Raw genomic sequence first — 23,517 nt, 5'->3', positions numbered from 1 at the left:
TAGCCCTGGCTGTCCTGGCACTCACTTTGTAGACCAGGCTGGCTTCGAACTCAGAAATCCGCCTGCCTCTGCCTCCCGAGTGCTGGGATTAAAGGCGTGCACCACCACGCTCGGCAGTAATTATTTTTTAAAAAGACTTTGTCTAAAACAAAACTGATCCAGCAACATGGTTTTGCTTTTACTAGACATATGGATGTATTTACAAGACCAGGTGAAGTCTAGGTGTCATACAAAGACCCGGTTAACCATCCATTCTACCTCAGTTGGCAAGATACAGCTAGGTAAGCAATTTGAATGTATTAAGCCTCTTTGGAAAAAGAATAACCATGGTGCCTTTGCCTGCCAGTGTTTTGAGAATTAGTAAAACACACAGAAGAGCCCTAGCTAGGTGTATTGTTACAGGCCTGTAATCCCTGTACTTGGAAGGTAGGATCAGCAGGCTCAGCAATGCAAGGTCATCGTCAGCGACACAGCAAGGGTGAGGACAGGGTGAGATTCTGTCGGAGAAAGAGGCTGGGGAGATGGCTGAGTGGGTGAAGTCACTTACCCCACGCAAGCCTGGTGGCCTGCAAACTGTATAGAGAGGAAAGACAGAGGTGGCTCCCAAAGGCTGTCCTCTAACCTCCATGCACACACGTGACACACATTTGCCTCCTCCCAACTCGACAGGCACACGAAGACACACACGTAATGTGAGAGAAGACAGAAGCACTTCTATCCATGTCTGAACCAGTCTGTGCTACGTTCAATAATGGTGACTTCTCGAAAGACAACCAAGATAGTGAAATTCTAGAAGCGCAAATACTAGAAAGAAGAAACAGTAATGCAAGGCGGGGAAACTTAGAAAGCACAGACGGCTATTTAATGTATTTGCTTATGCGTTCGCAGTCTAGGTTGCGACAGAGGCAATGGGAACTCAGGGGTGGAAGTTCGAGGGGCAATTAGGAAGAGCACTCTGATGATTTTGCTGTTCATCAATGGTACAGCCCTGAGCGATGGAGCTTCTGGTGCCTAGAAATCTCCCGGAGAACTCGAAGACCCTGTCTGCTGTGGTGTCAGAGGTTTCTGCGCATGGGAGGAACCTGGGCACCACGCATGGCGCCTCAGGCCTTCTCAGCTTCCATTGGCAGGGAATCCTCAGCTCCGGCTCAGAGCTTTCCTGGCCAAAGCTTTCAAATCAGTTTTTCAGGGGTTTCCCCCCTTTTGTTTTTGTTGGTTTGTTTGTTTTGTTTAGTCATTGGCCAACACGCACAGGAACGCGCGCGCATGCGTCTGAGCTGGAAGCATGGTTCAGTGGTTAAGAACATAAGAACACCCATTCCTCTTGCAGGAGCTCTGGGTTCGATTCTCAGCACCCACGTGGTAGATCACGACCATCTGTAACTTCAGTTCCTGGAGGATCCAATGTCCTCTTCTGACCACCTTGGTACATGGATGGTGGTGGCACACCCCTTTGATCCCGGCACTTGGGAGGCAAAGGCAAGTAGATCTCTGAGTTCAAGGCCAGTCTAAACTACAGAGTGAGTTCCAGGACAGCCAGGGCTACACAGAGAAACCCTGTCTCCAAAAACCAAAAAAACCCACTAGTATTCCCCATTATCTCTCTGTTCTTTTTCAGGCTCCAGGTTCTCTGGTCCAATTTTCCCCTCTTCCTAGCCCCTGTAGCTTTGGGGGAAAGCCTCTCTTTTCTCACAATAGTCTGAGAAGTCCTTCTCATGGTTTTCTTCCCAAGAATGGACATTGACTCATTTCCAGGAATGTACTAGAGAATCCCGCTGTTGCATGAGGTCCCAGTCTGAGTCACCAGCAGAGGGCAGCGCACTGGCACCAGCAGAGTTGCATTTAGATACTACCTTCCCGAAGCTGTCCCTTCCTTGTCTTGATTTCCACTTGATAATATACGTGCCCCACTTATCACACAGTCTAGCATGCTAGTAGTCTGTGAATTGCAGAACACAGACTCCTTTCATACCTGTTGGCCAGCAACTTTAAGGTCAATGAGGTAAAGCAAGCCTTGACCTCTGCGCTCAAAGGAGTCTGAGATCCTTAAAAGAAAAAAGAAATTAGAGCTGGGGAGGCAACTGAGTGGCTAAGAGAGCTTGCTGCTCTGGCAGAGGACCCAGGTTCGATTCCCAGCATCCACATGGCAGGTTACAACTTCAGTTCCAGAGAATCCAATGCCCTCTTCTGGCTTCCATAGGCAACAGACATGTACACAGTGCATATAAGCAAAACACTTATACATGCAAAATTAAAAATAAAAAAATCCATATTATTATTCTGTGGGGGATGAGCTGTGCACAGGCTTGCAGACGTGCGTGTACATGGAATGGACAGGAATCAGCTCTCTCCTACTGTGAATTCTTGGGCTTGAACTTGGGTAATCAGGCCTGTGCAGCAACCACTTTTATTTGTTGAGCCATCTTACCTTGATGAAAATATTAAAATTGAATCCCCTAATCCTGACCCCTGGAAGGCTGAGACAGGAGGACATAGAGGCCACTTTAGACTGTATAGCAAGTTGCAGGCCAACCTGGGATAAGTATTGAACACCTGTCTCAAAGCCAAAGCAAGATGGGCATAGTACTCCATGCCTTTAATTCCAGTTCTTGGAAGGCAGAGGCAGGTGGATCTCTGAGTTCCAGGTTAACCTAGTCTACAAAGCAAGGTCCACGACAGCCAGGGCTACACAGAGAAACCTTGTCTAGAAACAAAAACAAAAACAAACAACAACATAGCCAAAACAACCAAGAAAGGCTTTAAATGAAGACCAACTTCTATAGAGAGAATGAACTAGAGACAGGGAAAGCCCTGAGCAGAAGGGGAGCCTTCCAGGTAAGGGTCTTTAACTAAGGCTGTGGCAGAAGGAGGCAATAAAGCCTTTACAGATGAGTGTTTGAGAGCTTTAAAGCCATGGAGAATTAGTGTCCTTAGGAATTAGCACATCCCATGGCGGCGGGTACAAGCCTATAATCTCAATACTTGAGGAGCTGAGAGGGGAGGACCAATGTGATCACATCAAAGGCCATTCTCCACTGCTTAGCATGTTAGAAGCTCACCCTGTCTCGTTAGACCCCCTCTCAAAAAGAAAACAAGCATTTGAAACTTGAAGATGGCTTAGCCCAATATGATTTGAACAGAACTTGGAGACGCTGAAGAGCACATCTCCTTCCTGGCTGAGGATCCTGAGTGGCCATCACCTGGTCTCTGCTGGGCAGTCTCCACTTCTCTGACTCAACCACTCTCAGTACCCTTTGCTGCCCTTCCTCCTCGGGCTGCCGTGAATTGCTGGAGTTTCTCCAAGCTCTGTGTCTGGCCACCTTCTTTCAAACATGCACAGCCCTCCCAAGCAATCTCAGTCACTCTTGGAAGATCAGCTGCCATTTGTCAATGATTTGGATGGAGTAGGGCACAGAGGTTAAGAGGAAGCATGTAGGGGAGTCTCTGGGAGAGTGTGTGGGGAGATTTTGGGGCAGGAGTTTGGGGGTGGATGAAGGGGTGGTTTGAGTGGGTTGGGTGAGTTGGAGGGCAGGGTGGGTTGGGGTGCATGGCGGGTGGGGGATGGGAGGTGGGGAGGTGGGTGACAGAGGATATCTGTACCTGTGGCATCACTGCTCATTCATCATCCAAGAGGAAGCATCCTGGGTACTTTCCTCTGTCTGTCTTTTCCTCTATTCCCTACCCCCACACCATTCTTCCTTCTAACCACATCTGGGAGGATGGCTGAATTATACTGCCCGCCCTTGCTCTGGAAACTGCTGCTCTCAGGGTGGCCCTGAAAGTCCTTTCCACTTCCTGGGAAGTTTTAAAGGTTCTGGCCAGGTGGTCAAAGTCATGGAGCATAACTAAGGAGCTGAAGACAAAGAGATGTAGGTAGATGTTGAGACTAGACCCTTGGTGGGAGGGGGTGAATCCAGAGACTGAAAACAGTAGGCAGTTCTGTAGTGGCAGGTCACAGAGAGAACTATAGATTGTCCCTACTGAAATAGGCAGTGACTTGGGAGTTAGTGTTGCATTCTCCGATATCTGTGGACCATGGAGTGTCTTCTAGACAGCCACGATGTCTTAGACCATGTTGTCTTTAACCAAAAAACTCTTTGCAGGAAAAAAAAAAAAAGGAAGGCAATAGACTCAAGACAAATTCGCCAGGTGTGGTGGCGCACGCCTTTAATCCCAGCACTTGGGAGGCAGAGGCAGGCAGATTTCTGAGTCCCAGGCCAGCCTGGTCTACAAAGTGAGTTCCAGGACAGCCAGGGCTATATAGAGAAACCCTGTCTCAAAAAAACCAAAAAAACAAAAAAACAAAAAACAAAAACCCACAAAGACAAATCCTAGAGCAGAAAAATTACATTAGAGAAAACCTGGAGAAATCCAAAGTCTTGAGTTTAATAAATAGTGTTGTACTGATGCTAATGTCTTGGTTTTGTCTGTTCATTGTGTGTGTTGTGTGTATTCATCCACTCGTGTACACACTCAATAGCTCAGGCCCTCTCTGTGATGTCAGAGCAAACTCTCAAGGTTTGATCCTCTTCTTCCACCTTGTGGAGATCCCACTGAGGCTGCCAACCTTGGCAGCAGCCATCTTTTCTCAGTGATGGATTTCTCCAGCCCCACTGTTGCTTGCTCCTTTGAGGCAGAGTCTCATTGTGTAGCCCTGGCTGGCCCGAAACTCACAATGTAGAACTTGCTGGCATCATGCTTGTTGGTAATTCTCCTGCCTCTTTTACCCACGTGATGGGGTTTCAGGCTTGCACCACCATGCCCGTTTCTTAATTTCTTTATTTTAATAAAGGTCATGGTTATACAAGAGGTTACCATTGGGCAGCTTGGGAAAGGGCAAAGGGGAATTGTTTTATTTTGCAATTCTGCAATTTTTCTGTAAATCTAAAAATAGCTCAAAATAAAACCACTGAGCGGGGTAGGGACTGGGTGGAATGGAGCAGTGGGGGAAGCTTCAGTCAGGATGTCTTAAAAACAAGACAAGCTGGGCAATGGTGGCACACACCTTTAATCCTAGCACTTGGGAGGCAGAGGCAGGTGAATTTCTGAGTTCGAGGCCAGCCTGGTCTACAGAGTGAGTTCCAGGACAGCCAGGGTTATACAGAGAAACCCTCCCTTGAAAAAACAAAAACCAACCAACCAAACAAACAAACAAAAACAAACCAAAAAAAGACAAAACAACAACAAAAAAAAAACTAAATAAAACAAAACAAATAAATAAATAAAACCACTGAAGGAAAAAATTTAAAAAGCCAAGAAGCTAATGGTGGTAGGATTTGATGGCCTCGTGGTGTGTGATCAGAATCTGCCAGCAGTGGCTTTTGCAGTATGGTGGGCAGATCTGGGAAAGACCCAGTGTAGTGTCCCAGCCTTGCTGGGTGACACCACTGTGCCCAGGCTGGGTGCCATTGGAAGAACCACCTGGTGTGCTCTGAGGAATGGTACCCACCTCTCAGGGTTCAAACCCTCAGAGATGGAATTTACAAATGTTCATTACTCTGCCCAGCTTCCTGCCTTCCTTCCTCTCTCTCTCCCCCTCCCCCTCCCCCTCCCCCTCCCTCTCCCTCTCCCTCTCCCTCTCTCTCTGTCTTTGAGACAGGTTCTCAGTATAACACCCTGGTTGTCCTGAAACTCAATATGTAGGCCAGGCTGGTCTTCAAAATTACAGAGATCCACCTGCTTCTGCCTCCTGAGTGCTGGAATCAAAGGCATGTGCCAACATGCTGCCACAGGACTCCTGCCTTTTAAAAAACGTGTCTTTGTACTTGCAAGGACAGCACTTACTGACAAGCCATCTCACCATCCCCTGCTTCTGTCCATTTAACCTGCTCCCATGAGGCTTGGGCACAAGAGGAAAGACACAGCGCCACAATTCCATTAAGAGGAAGATGTGCTCTGTGCTCAATTAGCTGGCATTGTTTACGGAGCTAGGGAAACAGAAGTTGTGTGTACAATTGTATAGTGTGTACACTTTAGTCAATCCCACATTCAAGAAGCTGGGGCAGGAGGACCTGGTGGTTAAGCCTTGCCTGAGCTACTGTACTGGCTGGTTTTGTGTGTCAACTTGACACAAGCTGGAGTTATCACAGAGAAAGGAGCCTCCCTTGAGGAAATGCCTCCAAGAGATCCAGCTGTAAGGCATTTTCTCAATTAGTGATCAAGGGTGGGAGGGCCCATTGTGGGTGGTGCCATTCCTGGGCTGGTTCTGGGTTCTATATGAAAGCAAGTTGAGGCCAGGTGTGGTGGCGCACACCTTTAGTCTCAGCACTTGGGAGGCAAAGGCAGGCGAATTTCTGAGTTCGAGGCCAGCCTGGTGTACAGAGTGAGTTCCAGGACAGCCAGGGCTACACAGAGAAACCCTGTCTCCAAAAAAACCAAAACAAACAAAACAAAACAAAAAACAACTGGCTGCTCTCCAGAGTACTTCCTAGTCTTCCCAGGATGAGGCATCCAGCTCTGTGGACCAAGTAGCTACAGTGTTACCAGCCTCTCTAGCATACAGGACACTTTTGGAATTCCCAGCCCTTATTCTATAAGCAAGCTAACAAATCCCCTTTGTACACAATCTATAAGATCAGTTCCTTTAGCTCACTCTCACTAATACAGCTGTCATTCATGAATATATGCTTTCCTCTCCACCAATCAGATGTCAAGATCTGTAAACTTTACTTCCCAAGGAAACTCTTCAAGCCATCCCGGAAACTACCTACAGCCTTTGCTGTTTATCTTGTGTCTCCACTAAGAACTATTAGTTCTTTCTTAGTTTCCTCTCCAACCTTCTCTTTTCACTTGCAGTCTTGTCAAGAGCAAATTCCCACTAGGTATGGTGATTCACACCTGTCATTCAGCACTGGGGAGGTGGAGGCAGAAGTGTTGTTGTGAGTTTAAGGTCAGCCTGAGGCACTGTATGTATTGTATTCTATTGCAAATAAGCAAGCAAGCAAGCAAACAAACAAACAGGAACATCAGTAACTGACATTCCCAGCGGATAAAGATGTGTAGCCCAACAATCAAGACCCTTCTGACCACCCAATCCACCTCTAGGAGTATCCTAAAGGCCTAGGCCTTCCTCTTGACATTCAATTCCAACCTGAATGTTCTTCCATTTAAAATACAGTTCTTGGGGTTGGAGAGATGGTGCAGCAGATAAAAGCATTGATTTGCTCTTCTGGAGGACTCAGTTTGGTTCCCAGAACAAATATGGTGGCTCACAACGTCTGTAACTCCAGTTCCAGGGAATGGTATGCCCTCTTCTGACCTCTGAGGGGAATAGGCATTCACGTGGCATATGCGTGCATACATACACACATGCAAGCAAAATACTCATTTACATAAAACAAATACATCTCAAAAAGCAAAACGTTAAAATACAACTCGAGCTGGGCATGGGGACGCACACTTTTAGTCCCAGCTCTCAGGCGTCTAAACAGCAAGTTCCAGGCCATCTAGAGCTACATAGTGAGTTCCTATCTCAAAAGAAAGGAAAATAACAATAACAAAATAAGTTTGAGAATAGCTGCATAGGCTCATCCATTTGAATGCTTAGTCACCAGAGAGTTGAACAGATTAGAAGGATTAGGAGGTGTGGCCTTGTTGGAGAAGATGTGGCCTCATTGGAGGAAATGTGTCACTAGGGGGGTGGGCTTTAAAGGTTTCAAAAGTCCACATCAAGCCGTGATGCCAGTGCTCTCTGCCTGCTGCCAGTGGATCGTGGTATAAAGTTTCCAGCTATTGCTCCAGCACCACGTATACAGCCATGCTCCCACCATGCTGATAATGGCTAACCTCTAAAACATAAGCAAGTCACCAACTAAATGCTTTCTTTTATTGCCATGGTGTCTTTTCACAGCAAAAGAACAGTGACTAAGACTATATATATAACAAGAGTTCCACTAGGTACACTAGGTATCCCAAGCTGGCCTCAAAACAAACCGTCAATTTCCCCAATGCTGGAATTGCATGCTGTGATGGTTTGTATATGCTTGGCCCAGGAAGTGGCACTATTAGGAGGTGTGGAGTAGGTGTGTCACTGTGGGCCTGGGCTTTATGACCCTAGTCCTAGCTGCCTGGAATCGAGTCTTCCACTAGCAGCCTTCAGGTGACGATAAAGAACTCTCAGCTCTGCCCGAACCATGCCTGCCTGGATGCTACCATGTTCCCACCTTGATGATAATGGACTGAACCCCTGAACATATAAGCCAGCCCCAATTAAATGTTGTCCTGATAAGAGTTGCCTTGGTCATGGTGTCTGTTCATAGCAGTAAAACTCTAACTAAGACACCTGCCATCATGCCAGACACCAAACCGTGGTTCTTCCTCTCCTTTTTGTGACTCTGCGTGCAATGTCCTTATCCCCACGAGTATCATCTCTCATCTATTCACAACACAAGCCTTCGATGCTCAGTTCCCCAAGGCATTATTCCTCTCTCCTCTCTCCCAGGACTCAGTGTGACCTTTCAGCTGGTCTCGGTAGCCCACCTAGGAGTCCCTGTAACATCCCACAGACCTCTCTGATATTTCAGGGAGCACTCTGCAGCATGGATGTTTGTCTATGGTTCTTTCAGACCGTAACTCCTGGCTGACAAAGCTTCGGAGCTGTGTCTGTGATTTATATCCTCAGCCCTGAGCAGAACCTGACTCATCTATTAGCCGAGCCAGGTCCCTTGGCTGCTTAAATACCTCGCTCAGCTTCTGTTTACCCTTAAGGTAAAGAAGTAAATCCCTCTCTTTTTAGATAGGGTGTCCCTGGAGTAGACCAGGCTATCCTGGAACACACTATGTAGCCCATGCTGGACTTGAATTTGTCATCTTCTTCCCTCTGTCTCCCTAGTCTTGGCATTATAGTCATGGCATGTTCTACTATGCCTAAATTATAAAAACAATTCTTTAAAATTTGTAATTTATATTTTTCTTATTTATTTTTAATTGTGTGTGTGTATGTATGTGTGCACACACGCACACACGTTCACATGTGAACATGAATGCATGCATACTTTTGGAGACCAGATATGTCAGACCCCCTGAAACTAGGGCTACAAGTGGTTGTGAGCTGGGAACTAAACTGGGTTCTGCAAAAGCAGCAGCACTCGCTCTTAACCACTGATCTCTCTCTCTCCAGCCCCTCATGAAGAAAATTTATAATTGATGCCCCAGAATGTTCCTTCAAGATTTTTCCTGGCTCTCCCTCTATGCTTCACCCCCTTTCCACTTCTTTACACTGGGCCCTTTTGCTGATGGTTGCCTTGACCTTGTTGTTCATTGCCCTAAAGTGCATCTGTTATGTGCTTCTTCCCCACCCTTGACTCTCCCAGGCTGTGGCGTGACTATTGACTTCACTGCAAATTCTTTTAGGTTTTCTCTACCAAATTCCATGAAAATAAGAACCAGCTAGTCTTTCCCATGCTTCTGGATATATTGCCCTATGCATAACAGACATGCAATACATTATATAAACCATAAACAATGTAATTCTGACCCTACAGACTCTCTCTCTCTCTCTCTCTCTCTCTCTCTCTCTCTCTCTCTCTCTCTCTCTCTCTCTCTCTCCTTCCCTCCCTCTTGTTTTCAGGCCATCCCAGCTACGGCAATTTTTTTCCTTCCTATTTTGTTTCATTTTATAGAAACAGGGTCTTACATAGCCAGGGGGTTGGTATCAAATTTCCTATGTACTTCTGAGCTTCCTGTCTCTAGCTCTCCAGTGCTGGCACTTCAGGTAAGAGCCACCATCCCCAGCTTATGTGGTGCTGGGAATGGAACCCTGGGTCTTCTGCATGCCAGGCAAGCACATTACTAACTGAGCTCCCACCTCTCCATTGTGGTCTGAATAACTAGGAAGTGGCTATCAGGATAGGGCATGAAGCAGGACAGCCCTCATCCTAGCCTCTAGCTCAAGCTACATAGATATAGTGAGAGAAGAAAAGATGGGTGTGGGGCAACTCTAGGAGGAGTGAGTGCTTGCAAGGACTGCCTCTGGGGCCTTGGAGGCACTTCTAGAAGACATTTGCCACCTGCTCAGCTGTCCAACTCTCTCTATGCCTTCATTTCTACATTCTTCCCTGCCACACTCCCCCAGGGGTGTTCCCTCACTGGTTAACACTTCCTTCCTGTATCCCTCCTGTGGCAGTATCATAGGCAAAGGCAGGCAGATGGAGGAAGACAATGGAGACCATGACTGAGAATCCACTCCGAGGTTGTTGCTTTTTCTCAACATCTTTATTTGTGTCTAAGAGGAAGAAAACATTGGTCCTTAGGTATCCCAGTACACTTGGGCGTGGCTGAGGAGGGACAGAGAGGGTGATGGTGGTGAGGGTGGGCCATCAGCTTAGCACACAAGTGCCTTTCTCCTTAAAGGGATTCTTGTCTTCTGGGATGCCTTTGAGAAGAGGGTCTGTCCCTGCTTGGGCCTCTACATAATCCTTGATTTCCTTTCCTGTCTTGGAAATCTGTAAGATGACAAAACATGGTCATAGCTCTTGTTCGTTTTATAGAATCCATGACTTGACAATCGGAGGAAGATGGGCAGGGTAGAGATGAGGTCAAAGAGGAAGGAGGGAGGAGAAAGAGGCAGGCAGGAGGCTGAGTCCCTTGGACCAACCCTCAAACACCTGATGGGATCATGCCAGCCCAGCCTGGAGACACAGCTCTCCGAGTCTCCCCTGTGCCCACCCCACCCCAGCCCAGTGATACATCCTGTGCCTAGTGTCTCCTCAGTTTCGAACAGAAAGAGATACAGAAGCCGAGAAGAGGGACTGCGGGCTCACCGGATCACGTGGGTTCTTCACCTCCTTCTTCAGCTGCTCCACCTCCATCCTCAACAGCTCCTTCTCACTGAGGTCCTGGGCCATCCTGCCCTAGAAGGATCCCACAACCATGAGGGCTTCCCTTCCAATTCTACACTCTTCCTGGCCTTAGGGCCCAACCAAAGACCCTCATGGGTTAATATTTCCACAATGTATCCCTTCCCCGAAATGTAACCTCCACTCCTTGCTCTGTCGTGAGCAAAGGCTTAGAAGGACTAGAAGTGACCTGTCAGCTACGGGTGGCGCAATCTCTGTCCTTGAATAAGAACCTCTTTATGGAGGAAATAGAAAAGGAAGGGGAAATAGAGTTTAAGCTAGAAAATTTGGGACAAAGAGTGACTGCTCTGTGTGATGACTCGGGGGCATGCTTTTGTCTCTAGGTCCTGTCCAGGGACAATATTAAGACTAGGAGCTTTGGAGGCAGCCAGAGTCCAGCAGTGACCCCCAGCTCTGCTGCTTCCTCCTGTATGGACTGAGACAAGTCACACAGCCACACAGCTTCTTTGGGTCTTAGTTCCCCCATTAGCAAATGAGTATAACGACGGTAGCAGTGTTTGTTTTTTGAGACAGCGTCTCCTGTAGCCCAGGCTGGCCTCAGACTCTGTATGCTGCTGAGCATGAACTTCTGATCCTTCTGCCTCCTCCTAAATTCTGGAACAACAGGCATGTACCACAATACCTAGTTGGTGTGCTACTGGGGGTGAAACCCAGGACACTGAGGACGCTGGGCAAGCATTCTGTCAATTGATCGACATCCCTAATCCCATTATTATTGTGAAAACTAAAGAAAAAAAATAATGCTTAGGGTTGCTGGAGAGATGGCTTTTAGAGCACTTATTGCTCTCACAGAGGATAAGGATTCGATTCCCAGCATCCTCCTCGTGGCTCACAACCACCTATAACCCCAGTTCCAGGGGGTTCAATGCCCTCTCCTGACCTCTTCTGTGAGAACCAGGGATGCACATGGTACAGTATATCCATGCAAGCCAAACATTCATACATATGAAATTTTAAAAAGACAGTAACGCACGGAAAGCATTTGTACTGCCTGGCACCTAGTGACCAGGGCATATTTCTTCTTCTTCTTATTTCCAACAATAACATCATTACCATCAAAACTCCAGGCAACCAGGAGAGAGCCAGCCTGGTGCTTAAACTGAGTCATGCTAAGACTAGATCCCAGCCCAGGGCCCCAAGGCCTCCTTACCTGTTAGAGCTCTCTCCAGATCACCGGTCCAGGATCCAGACACAATGGATCTTCCTAGCGCCTCATCAGCTGAGAAATCTTCAGACGAAACAGATGGTTGGCAAAGCCAAATCTCCGCTGCCTAAGCTGATCATGAGCTCAGGGTGCTAAGTCCTGATTCTAGCTGAGCCTCCCAGTCAGTCCTCCGCTCGTCCACAGCAGACACTAACGTTCTAAAACAGGCCATCTCCATGGTGGGCCCCAGGAGCACACTTCATCAGCCTCTCTCCTTTAGTGACCACACCCCTTCTCCCCATCCCACAGCTTCCCTTTAGCCTACTGTCCTGCTAACCTGTCTCTCTCCATCACAAAGCCTGCTCCCAGCCTGCTCCTCCCCATGCCTACAGCTCCCAGCTTTCTCCATCCTGAAGAACCCTGTGCTTTCCATTAGCGGGTTCCATAATTCCACTGCACAAGGGTCTTCAGGCTCACTCTGCATTCGCTCCATAAAGACATACCCTGAGTTCCAATGCTCAACAGTTAGTATCCAGTGGCCGTGTCCACCCTAATGCCATGTCTTTTGCTTCTTGGCCTCCGTGTCCTCCCTGGAGTGTGGAACTCCCTTCTCTTCAGGCCCCGACACTCCCCTTACAGCCTGCTCCTTCCCTTCAGCTCCTTCCCTTCGCCTCTCCCAGGACCACCTGACACCTGACACTATGACATTTAGCAGAGCTCTGGCTGACATTTGTCCAATAGCAAGGGACATTCTTGAGGAAATGTTAAGGAACCAGTGTGGTTAGAGAGGTTCCTCTTCTGCCAGGAGGATGACAGACTGGGAGGGGGAGGGGCTCTGTAAAGCCATCCCAGATGCAGGATCAATCCCCCCACCCCCCACCGCCAAGCTCGCTCACATCTGGGACCTCGTTGAACTCAAGCTTAGGACAGAACCATTGGACTTTCCAACTCCCGGTTAACGCATGAGCCCCGCTCAGTGCTCTGTCCACCGGCGCTGCCTCCAGCCCACACATCCATCTGGACCAGTGTTGTCTCACATCCAAGGCCTTCCTGTTGCTGATCCGAGGAGTCTTTGTAAGAGTTATCTGGTCAATTTCACCTTCTCCTACCATCATTAGGCATAAATACTGGTCACAGGACTTCCTACCTGACCCTTCACAGGCTTGCCCACAGTTATTCAGGAACTCTAGCTGTGTCTTCCTGGTGTCTAACCCTGATTCTTCTTGCTGCTGCGTGAGCTGTTTACCACTGGGGCTGCACTGCCAGCCCAGCCCCACCCCCCCAGTATGACTTATCTCCATATCCTATCCACCCTCCACTCCCCAATCCCGTGGTGACTCATCCCAAGCTTCCCAAGGAAGCCCCCACCCTCTGCCCTTTCCTCCCCTTTTCCATGAGTGGAAAATCCACCCCCCATAGCAGGCCAGCCCCTTCCTCCTGTCTCTACTACCCCATCCCCCCATCAACTAGCTTCCTCTCCAGGACCAGGGAGCAATCACAGATGCCCCGACCTTGGCTTCCTTTGCTTGGTGGGATTGAGAGACCGAGCCCCCAACAGGCCCCTGGCTTCCCCCTTCTCCTGAGCAGGGGACAGAGAGGCCCAGGCCAAGGGCCCAGGGTCTGACTTCCTCTTGTCCCGGAATGAGCATGCCTACCCCTTTACAGGCAGGTTTGGGTCTCTCACGCAGAGGAAACCAAAAGCAGAGGGAGGGAAGGCAGAGCGGCCAATCAGGGGCAGGGTGAGGCTCAAAACCCAGCAGGCTCCCCAGGGAACCCCACCGAGGCCGAGCTATGGCGGAGCTGCAGCAGTTGCAGCAGCTGCAGGAGTTTGATATCCCCACGGGCCGGGAGGCTCTGCGAGGCAACCACAGCGCCCTGCTACGGGTGGCCAACTATTGCGAGGATAACTACTTGCAGGTAAGTGGAGAGGGCTCAGGTCAGGATACACCTCGCGGGGACCTGCAGCCCAGTCCCTCTGGTAGGGTCATCCGACAGGTATCTGTTCCTGCCTTGGCTGAGCAATCTTCAGGCTTCAACGCAATCCCCAAGCTTCCTAAACGCCAAAGCCCTTGTTCTCGGGCCATAGCCTCAGAGGTAGATAATCTCACACCTTACCTCTCACAGGTGCCGGGGACTGTCTTCAAGCTGGCTCTAGGGGAATCAGAACACTTCCCACTCACGGGAAAGGGGTTTGTCCCTTGATGTTTGAGGAGGAACAGAGGAGAGTCGGAGCAGACCCTGAGGAAAGAATGGGGTGTGGTGCAGAGGCAGGGGACTCCCAGTCTGGCTGCTGGGAAATGAGAGGCAATGTAGAGCAGCTGTAGACCTTTACACATTGTGTGGATTTTGAGACAGGGTCTCACTGTATGGCCTCCGCTGCCCTAGAGTTCACTGTAGTCCAGGCTGACCTTGAGTTCACTGTTGCCCAGGCTACCCTTGAGTTCATTGTAGCCCAGGCTGGCCTTAGATTTACAATCCTCCTGTCTCAGCCTTCCCTCAGTGCTGGGACTACAGGCTCCCACCACCTCACCTGGCCATTGTTTGTGTCAGGTCGTTTTGTTTCAGTTTCTAAGGCTTTGGGAGGGGAGCCCAGGGTTGTCTGGGAAGAGCTCTTCTGCTGAGCTAAGCTCCACTCCACCCTGGAGTAGTCTTGCTCATATAACATTGACTCCTGGGGAAGGAAGATGGGCAGAGAGGACTTCATGACTGCCCACCCTCACAGCCACCGTGTGAGACAAAGACTATTAATTCCTGTAGATGAATGGGAAAACAGCAGTTTGTGTGTGTGTGCGTGTCACCCAGCTCTGGATAGCAGAGCCAAGCATGGCTGCCCTGCCTTCTCACCTGAGCCCCTTCCTCTCCATCCTTCTATCTGTCTGATATAGTGTATGGCGCTGGACAGTTTATCTGTACCCCTGGTCCTTGGTTTCCTCTGCTCTAAGAGTGACAGACCAAGTCTGCAACCTCTTACAGAGCAAAGCAAAGCAAAATCCTAGCCAGACTGTGAGACAGCGCCAGGGGCCTCCCCTGTAGTGAGAGGGCTGGGGAGAAAAAAGACCCGAAGGCCTATGGCAGAGCAAAGAGGCAATGATAGGCAAGTTCTCTCTGCACCCACAGCCTCTATTTGTCCCTTCCCCAGTCCTACCTGGTGCGCACTATGCACACTTCACAATGAGAAAGCTGATGTTTGGAAAGGGACTGTATTTCCAGATGCCTCCAAGGTAGTCACCAAGACAGGTTTCGAACTCGGAACTCTAGCTGGTTGTGGTGGCCCTTACAAGTAATCCCAGTACTTGGGAGGCTATGGCAGAGGGATCTTAGAAAGTTCTACCTGTTTTCTAGTCTGCGTAAATGAGTCCAAACCAGTCAGGATTAAATAGCAAGATACTACCTCCAATAAACCAAACACAGCAAAGCAAAACCCCAAATCAAAGAGCAGCTAGGATTCTGACTCCTGAGCCCAGTGCTACCTTGAGTGTCATTCCAGTGTATGTGTATGTGTGTGTGTGTGTGTGTGTGTGTGTGTGTGAGAGAGAGAGAGAGAGAGAGAGAGAGAGAGAGACACTGAGTGACCAGCCTGATGATCTGACATGTGGTTTATTACCAGTCCTGCCTGCCCTGAACTTAGGCATTCTCCTTCCCTGGCAGGGATGGAGATAGGCCTTTCCGCTCCATCGTTGTCTTCCCACACCTCAAAGTGCTGCTAGTGGGTGCAATCCCACGTGTGTAATTGGTGTGCATGCAGGATCTGAAGTCACAAAGCTGAGTCACCAGGTCTGCCACCTATTTATGTAGAAATGTGTAGTGTGTTTCCCATTGAGGGGTCTCTCTCTCTCTCTCTCTCTCTCTCTCTCTCTCTCTCTCTCTCTTTTTCCCATCCTTCCTTCCAATATTGCCACTCTGTAGCTCAGACTGGCCTTGAACTTATGACCTGCCCAGCTCCCCCCACTCCCCTTCCCAAAGACTATTCCAGGCCTGTGTCACCATTTGGGGGTGGGATGGGATTCCACTTAAACTCTATACCTTCTCCAGGCTGGTTACAAGTACTAATTGAAACAGTGTGTTAAACCATTTGCCCAGGGCCCATCATCCTTTAAGAAGGGCAGAATAAATAAGTGTATCTGCTGTGCCTTCTATTACCATTTCAGAAGGATAAAAGCCACGTGCTAGTGATAAAGCCCCATTTTATCCAGGTGACAGCCTTTGCAAACACACTCAGGGTATCTGAAGCCCCGAGACCCAGGTTGGAATCCCTGGATTCTCTTGTGTAGAGTTATGGCCCCTAGACCATCAATAGCCATCCCTGCCTGTCTACAGAGGAAATTTTTGGGGTGATGTCTTTAATAAAGTCTCTGTCCCATCTTTCCCCAACTAAGTGTCAGAAGCCCGTGCAGGAGGCAGATGGGTCAGCGTAGGGTTCTCTGTCAGAGTTGACTGAGAGTAAAAACAGGGTCATTTGCATGACAGCTTAGGTGAAGGATCTCCGGCCCTTGTTCCTCCAGACCTGACTTTGGGACAAGTTTAAAGCTAGAGGTTACTTAGAAACATCTGGGCTAGAGGAACCCAGAGCTGGGTCCAAACAGGCACCTTTCTTGTTTGGGTTGCAAAGTCCATGTGCCAGGCTGGGTAGCAGGCAGAGGGGGCCTGTTTTCTTACCTATGAAACAAAGACCTAGAGCGAAGCTTGCAGTCCTCTCTAGCTTCTCTGCTTAGCCAATATTTTGGGTGGCATATGCTGATGAGATGTAAATTTTATTGCATATGCAGATGACATGTAAATCAGCACACAAATGAACATCGGTTTCCTGCTGTCAGAACAGAAAAGTTGGGAAGGGAAGGACCATGGCGCGGGTTTTTCCAGAAGGTTCTCTCTAGTTCAGATTGCATGAGGGGAACCCAGAGGAATCTCACGGATGATACAACTCTTATAGCACCAGTGGTGGAGCCCACGGAGCACAAAGTTCCAAGCCAGGAGGCCACAGGGGTGTAGCCTTGCCTGTCAGTACACTGCCCCTTCTAATTTGCCTTGGACTCACCTCTACCTCCCCACACCACCCAAAAGGACAGGCTTCCGTGCAGCAAGCTTATGGTTGATGGGAAAGGAGGAAGCTGTTTGGTGAAGCAAGAGACCCAGCCCTGAAGGTCTGGTCTGGGACCAAAAAAACCCCGCTTTTGTCTTTAGCCACTCTCTGATCACCCTTTCCCAGTGACTGGCAGTGTGGCACTGGCCAGTGTCTGGCATGCCGTAGGAAGCTGCCCACCTCATATTGGGTTCCCCTTTGGCCTGTCAATCAGCCAACAAATGCACATGTATTTAGTATCTTCTGTGTGCTGAGGACTATGTCAGCATAGGATGCAAAACGGAATGGACCAGCTCTGTTTTCAGGGTATTGATATTTGGATGAGGGAGGGGTGAAAAGAAAAAGAAAGAACAGGGCAAATATGATACTTCATAAATGTGAGCTGGGTAAAAACTTAGGGCGCTGAGAGAAGTGGAGACGCTGGAACCATCTAGTGAGAAGAGCTCTAAGAAGTGTAAGCGCCAAGGCCCTGAGGTAGGAACACAATCTCTCTTGCTAGGGATTAGAACGCCAGGAGCTAGTGTGGCTGGAGAGAAGCAAGGGATGTGTGTGTAAGGCAGAAGATAGTATCTTAAAGCCAACTGTGCATGGGTGGGTGGAGATGTCACACACCTTTGATCCCAGCATTCAGGGGGCAGAAGCAGGTGGATCTCTGAGTTTAAGGCCAGCCTGGTCTACAGAGTGAGTTCCAGGACAGCCAAAGCTACTCTGTCTCGAAAAATATAGTAGTAGTAGTAGTAGCAGCAGCAGCAGTAATGCCAACTGTGCCATGGCACACTCCTCTAATCCTAGCACTTAGGAGATGGAAGCAGGAGGATATCAGGAGTTCAAGGTCAACCAGCTTTGGCTACGCAGAGAATGTGAGCCTATACTACATGAAACCCTGTTTCAAAAAAAAAAAGAAAGAAAGAAGGAAGGAAGGAAGGAAAAGAAGCGAAGCATGTCAGAAAGCTGTCAGAGGCAATGAGAGGATGAAGTCATTTGGCTCTGGGACATGCTGCCCCTCTCTCAGTTCCTACACACCTTCCTAAGGGTTGGGGCTAAGGAAGTGCAAGGTCAGTAGGGGGCTCTCTCTCCTGGCCTTACTTTGGTTTGAGGACTTTGGTTTATAGGTAAGAGCCTGCTATTGGCTGGTTGGGTTTTAAGTGGCTGAATGTCTCCCCTAGCCAGCATCGCCTTCCCCTTCCTATCACCAGCCAGCCTGCCAGGAGACACTTGCTGAGGGAGGCAGTAGGGTCCTCTCAACTCTGTCCTCACCTCAACTACTGGAGGACAGGATTCCTGCCCCGACCCTCACAGCCAGTTCTCTCAGGCTGCAACTTGCTTTCCCAATGTTCTTTGCACTGTCCTCCCATTCCCCACTTACTCCACCATCCTTCCAGAAAGCTACCTCAGGCATCTAAGGACCGCAGCTTTCTCCAAGTTCAGCTCTGGCCTTCCTTAGATTCTCTTCTGGCCCCGTCCGACTCTGCCAAGGAAGCAGTGGAATGTGCTGGCCTCGGGCCAAGGCTGTGTGTATTTCAGGCCACAGACAAGCGGAAGGCGCTGGAAGAGACGATGGCTTTCACCACCCAGGCCCTAGCCAGTGTGGCCTACCAAGTGGGTAACCTGGCTGGGCATACTCTTCGAATGCTGGATCTACAGGGTGCTGCCCTGCGGCAGGTGGAAGCCAAGATGAGCACACTGGGCCAGGTAAGGATGTGGGAAGGCATCCCTCTTTCTGTCCTGGCTCTTCAGTCCCACTCAAATAGCCCTACATTTCTCCACGCCCACCTGGCCAACCCGACTGCAGAAAGTTGGCACATTCCAGACTTTGGAGCCGTCTGTGTCTCAGTGGGGTTCTTGCTACCCCATTAGATACAAAGTTCTCTCTCTCTCTCTCTCCCTCCCTCCCTCTTTCTCTTTCTCTCTCTAAAAGCTTTCTTTGTTTGCTCTTCATAGTACCTGCAGAGAACAGGAGAGACCAAAGGCCATCCTGTCTTCATTAGAACACATCCAGTGATTAATAAATGGCCTCCACGCAGGCCAGGCAAGCCCATCGTCAGCCCCACAGGAATCCCTGCCAACACCATACAGAGTCCCCACCCTTGGCTCATAAATACCTACCCTTGGTTCATAAATACTCTCAGCTGTCCTTCCTGGATCCTTGACCCCACAAAGCATGTGGGAGTTACACTTTTGGTCTGACCATAGGTCCCTGAGGGGTCAGTGTATGGGGTGTGTTTTCCTCTTCTTCCTGAAGACCCAAGGTCCCATCCCTCAAGGCCTGAGGGAACATTTGGAGAGGAAGCTAATTCCCGTCCTTGTCCCCTGAAGGGGAGAGCTGATTTAGTTACAGTTCTCTGCCACCTCCACAGAATGCCTGTCTAAACCAAAGCCTGCCCTGTCCTTTGGTTGCTATCCAGCAACCCCAGGGATTTTTTCCCTCCCTTTTCTTCTGGTTCCTGCACAGCTAATAATAACCTTTATTCTCTTCTACCCGGAAGTCGCTCCGAAGTGGCTCCATCCTCTCCTGCTATTCTTTCTCCAATGGCTATATGGCCATGGGACTCCCTCTGGTCCCCCCCATGGCCCCCATTCTTTCCTCCTCCCCTGTTTTGAGATGGGGGGTCTCACTATGTAGCCCCTGGCTATCCTAGAGCTCATCATATAGACCAGGTTGGCTTCAAACTCACAGAGCTCTACCTGCCTCCCTCTGCCTCCGAGTGTTAGCTTTCTCCCTCCTTTAAAGGGAATGGTGTCGTACAGGCTGTTTCTCACGGTCTCCTCCCACCTCCCGACCCTGTCGTGCAGATGGTAAACATGCATATGGAGAAGGTAGCCAGAAGGGAGATCGGCACTTTGGCCACTGTCGTGAGGCTGCCCCCTAACCAGAAGGTCATCCCTCCTGAGAGCCTGCCTTCCCTCACTCCCTACTACAGAAAACCCCTCAACTTTGCCTGCTTGGATGACATTGGCCACGGAGTCAAGGTAAGGGAAACCCTGCTGACCTCCCACTGCCCACCCTGTCCTGCCCTACAGCTAGCTCCCTCTTGTCTCGCCTTTCCTCAAGCTTTTGTATGACCTCACAACCCCTTCTTCCTCTCCACACTTCAGGACACGTGGCCTAAACTCCCCTCTCCCTAGGTTCTTAACTTCCCTCTACTCAGACACTGCTCCTGGAAGATCATAAGCTGTCCCTGCCCCACCCCCCACTCCCACCCCACAATGGGTCTTGTGTGTATGTGTGTGTGTGTGTGTGTGTGTGTGTGTGTGAAGGGGAAGAGGGGGAGGGGGGAAGGGTGTCAGGGCACGCATGAGAACCTCTCCTCAGCCACATGAGAACAGCGACTTCCTCTGTCTGGGGGGTTGAGGTCATTGCTCTAAGAAGTCACCCCAGAATGCTGCTGATAGGGACAGGAGGCAGCAACAAAAAGAGTTGGTGGAGGGGACCTTATCACACTGTACCCAACTGCTTCATGTCAGATTAGATTAGAAGCTTTCCTGGGTCTTAACCCCTTGATACTATGCCAGACCTCCAGGAGAGAAAATACCTCTTTCCTTCAGTTCCCAGCTCTCTATCCGTTCCTTTTTCCTGTCCAGCCTTCTTATCTTTTGTTTTTCTTTTGATGGTGCCCTGGGTAGAACCTAGGCCTGCTGTAAACTCAGCAGAAGCTCCATCCTGAGCTATGTGCCCAGCCTCCAACTTATCCTTTATTCTGTAATTCCCCTGTCTTGCCTCTAGTGCGGCAGGGTGACAGAGAACATGACCCTCCCCCCCACCATTCCCCCGCCCCCTCACCCCCCCTGCTCACGCTGGGGGAAGTCCCAGTTTCAGAGGTGTCTCTTGGCTTTGGGATTGCACCCCATCATTGAGACTCTCCTAAGTGTCTTGGCCTCTGCCATCCCTCTGCCTCGAATTTGGGGACGGTCACTTCCATAGGTTTCTGGGAAACAAGGAGTTCCCCTGTATGTGAGGCTCCTCAGCTCCTGCTGGAGTACAAGCTAAATCAGAGCTAAGGACCACCAAGCCACCCAGATCCCTGGGAATTTGAGATAGTGTGGGGTTGCAAAGGACAACTCAAGTCACTGTGGCTGTGCAGAGGAAGTGGCCTTCAGACGGCGTCTGTGCTGTGGGTTTCTTTCTGTGGGATGGCTTTGGGGGACCTGCTGCAGGCCTAAGGGGTGGGGGTAGGGTTAGGACGGGAGGAGGGCTGAGAAGTGGAAGTAGGAACTTGCTGAGTCTGGCTAGCCCTCCCAGTTCTTGCCCTCCGCTCCCCTCCCCCATTTCCTCTCAGGGATGTGGGTAAGAATGCCTCCCCGTGTCCCAGATGTCAATCAACTCTATCGTTCTCCCTTCAGGACTTGAGCACGCAGCTGTCACGGACCGGGACCCTGTCTCGCAAGAGCATAAAGGCGCCTGCTACACCTGTTTCCGCCACGCTGGGGTGAGGCCTCAAGGCCATGCCAACCAGCCCTGCCCAGCCACTCCTGGTTCTCAACTGCTTCTTCCACCCCTCACCCCCCCCTCAGCACCTGGTGTCTTGACGCTGCTGCGCCTGGCACCCAGCTTCTCCCTCCGCTAGTCACCCTTCCTCAACCCTAAACCCTGCTCAGCAGAGAACCCTCCCTCTTCATGCCACCCTACTCCACTCCCTAGGAGACCACCCCGGATCCCTGAGCCGGTGCAGCTCCCAGCTGTGCCAGACGGCAAGCTCTCCGCTGCCTCTTCTGCCTCTTCCTTGGCCTCGGCAGGGTGAGCACTTGAGTCTAGTGGGTGGGTAGACAGCAGGTGGATTTTGAGAGGTGGCCTCCAGGCAGACTTGTGGTTGAGAAAACGAAAAACCACTAGCTGGGGGAAAAATTAATGCAGATTTTGCTATGAGGTCTGGGGACCCCTCTGGGACGCTAGGCTAGAAGGCGTCCGTCCCTCATCAGCATATGATCTGGTCTTTTAGCAGTGCGGAAGGTGCCAGTGGGATCCCCCAGTCCAAGGGACAGGTAGCGCCTGCAACCCCGCCTCCTCCACCTGTAGCGCCTGTAACCCCGCCTCCTCCACCATTGTCTGCTGAGGTCTTCTTGCCGCCCCCTCCGCTGGAGGTGTCCCAGCCCCCTCCGGGTAAGATGGGTCCCGCCTTCTCAGTATTCACCTTGAGTCTCTCATTCAGCCCTGTGCTCCTCAGGAACCCCAGAGAAGCAGTGAATCTAGACTATTTTACACTAGCCCTGTCTTTGAAGCTTCTCACTTAACGGGACCTTTATAGCTTAAGCCAGCTGCCTAGGTGTTGCCCCGTAGGCTCTGTCTACCCTGTGCTGAGTCTGGCTAGAGGCATTATGAGTGATGACAGGAACTGGTTAGAGCTTAAGGATGCTGCAGGGGTGGCCCACTTTCCTTTACCCTTTTGTCTTCCCAGATGCAGAGTTGCCTCTGCCTCCTCCCCCAGCTCTAGAGGGAGATGAACTGGGGCAGCTGCCTCCGCCCCCACCAGGTTTTGGACCAGATGAGCCCAGCTGGGTCCCTGCTAGCTACTTGGAGAAAGGTACCTTTGCACTCTTGGGACTGAAAGGCAGCAGAATCTGTTGGCAGGTTCCTCTGGCTTCTGTTGCTTTGGCCTTCACTCTCCAACCCTGAAGCATTTGCTTTCCCTACCAAGGTGCGGGCGACCCTATCTTTTTTCTCCCTCTCCTTCCTTTTGGATGAGCTGAGTTCTGAACCCTGCTAGGAAAGAGCAGCTGGCCTGCTATTGAGTAGTACCTGACTGTTCCAAAGCTCCTCTACGCACGACCTAGTATTACAGCTCCTGTCACTGTGGGCGGGTGCGCGCATGACCGAGGGGACACCTCACAAGGTTCTCTTCTTGCCCCACAGTGGTGACACTGTACCCATATACCCGGCAGAAGGACAATGAGCTCTCCTTCTCAGAAGGCACCGTCATCTGTGTCACTCGCCGCTACTCGGATGGTTGGTGTGAGGGTGTCAGTTCAGAGGGCACTGGATTCTTCCCAGGGAACTATGTGGAGCCCAGCTGCTGACAGCCCAGGATCTGTCCCTGCACCAACCCTGCACTGCCTGGGTGGGCCTCTCAAGCCCCAAGAAGCCAGCTTCCACAGTCAAAGCTGGACTAAGGACCAGTCTACCTCTTGGGCTGTGAACTGTGTTCAGTCCCTGCTCCATACAGCAGTGGGAAGAGGGTGGGCTAGAGAGGGGTGGTACTCAGGGGGGACTGCTGCAGATGGCATAAAGAATACAAAACAAAACAAACAAACAAAAAAACCTAGAAGGCAAGGAGTTTAAGCACCTTGCCCAGAGGACCCCCCAGCTCATGCTCAGAAGATTGCCAGCTTTGAATAAAACTGCTGACCTCCTGGTAGTTGCTCCAAAGGGCTAGAGGGCAAGACAGGGAGTGATGGAAAGGGAACACAGAAGCCCTGCAGTCTGCCCCAGAAGGACTCTCAAC

General features: G+C 50.2%; 2 protein-coding genes across 7 annotated transcripts; one reads left to right on the top strand and one right to left on the bottom strand.

Moving 5' to 3' along the window:
* Window positions 1-10,193: 10,193 nt before the first annotated feature.
* On the bottom strand, window positions 10,194-19,232 carry Gngt2 (G protein subunit gamma transducin 2). 5 transcript variants are annotated; one of them, XM_021177005.2, is made up of 6 exons: window positions 19,187-19,232; window positions 18,471-18,625; window positions 14,116-14,238; window positions 12,007-12,084; window positions 10,761-10,850; window positions 10,194-10,442 (listed from the first exon to the last, which is right to left on the bottom strand). In XM_021177005.2, the coding sequence occupies exons 5-6, from the start codon at window positions 10,842-10,844 to the stop codon at window positions 10,317-10,319; spliced, it is 210 nt and encodes a 69-aa protein (XP_021032664.1). In that variant the 5' UTR covers window positions 10,845-10,850; window positions 12,007-12,084; window positions 14,116-14,238; window positions 18,471-18,625; window positions 19,187-19,232; the 3' UTR covers window positions 10,194-10,316. The 5 variants fall into 5 exon arrangements, with proteins under 5 accessions (XP_021032664.1, XP_029339782.1, XP_029339783.1 ...); XM_029483922.1 differs by lacking the exons at window positions 14,116-14,238; window positions 18,471-18,625; window positions 19,187-19,232 and adding exons at window positions 12,897-13,105; window positions 13,512-13,593; XM_029483923.1 differs by lacking the exons at window positions 14,116-14,238; window positions 18,471-18,625; window positions 19,187-19,232 and adding an exon at window positions 13,512-13,643.
* Window positions 13,628-23,427, top strand: Abi3 (ABI family member 3). 2 transcript variants are annotated; one of them, XM_029483919.1, is made up of 8 exons: window positions 13,628-13,917; window positions 18,605-18,772; window positions 19,874-20,050; window positions 21,422-21,507; window positions 21,720-21,815; window positions 22,021-22,178; window positions 22,474-22,599; window positions 22,929-23,427. In XM_029483919.1, exons 1-8 carry the CDS (start codon window positions 13,792-13,794, stop codon window positions 23,090-23,092), a joined length of 1,101 nt encoding a protein of 366 aa, XP_029339779.1. In that variant the 5' UTR covers window positions 13,628-13,791; the 3' UTR covers window positions 23,093-23,427. The 2 variants fall into 2 exon arrangements, with proteins under 2 accessions (XP_029339779.1, XP_021032661.2); XM_021177002.2 differs by having other exon boundaries at window positions 22,018-22,178.
* The last annotated feature ends 90 nt before the right edge of the window (window positions 23,428-23,517 follow it).

Source organism: Mus caroli, chromosome 11, assembly GCF_900094665.2.
Source record: "Mus caroli chromosome 11, CAROLI_EIJ_v1.1, whole genome shotgun sequence".
NCBI classification, from domain to species: domain Eukaryota; kingdom Metazoa; phylum Chordata; class Mammalia; order Rodentia; family Muridae; genus Mus; species Mus caroli.
Note: the sequence above shows the minus strand (reverse complement) of the source record. Positions and strands in the feature narration are given on the sequence as shown.

What these genes read in the sequence shown, in the direction of transcription:
- Gngt2 (XM_021177005.2), bottom strand. Translation starts at nt 10,844, where the DNA reads ATGGCCCAGGACCTCAGTGAGAAGGAGCTGTTGAGGATGGAGGTGGAG. An exon ending in TGAAGAACCCACGTGATCCG is followed by an intron (nt 10,443 to 10,760) that starts GTGAGCCCGCAG and finishes GTCATCTTACAG; the next exon opens with ATTTCCAAGACAGGAAAGGA.
- Abi3 (XM_021177002.2), top strand. Translation starts at nt 13,792, where the DNA reads ATGGCGGAGCTGCAGCAGTTGCAGCAGCTGCAGGAGTTTGATATCCCC. An exon ending in CCTGTTTCCGCCACGCTGGG is followed by an intron (nt 21,508 to 21,719) that starts GTGAGGCCTCAA and finishes TCCACTCCCTAG; the next exon opens with GAGACCACCCCGGATCCCTG. An exon ending in TCTTCCTTGGCCTCGGCAGG is followed by an intron (nt 21,816 to 22,017) that starts GTGAGCACTTGA and finishes CTGGTCTTTTAG; the next exon opens with CAGTGCGGAAGGTGCCAGTG.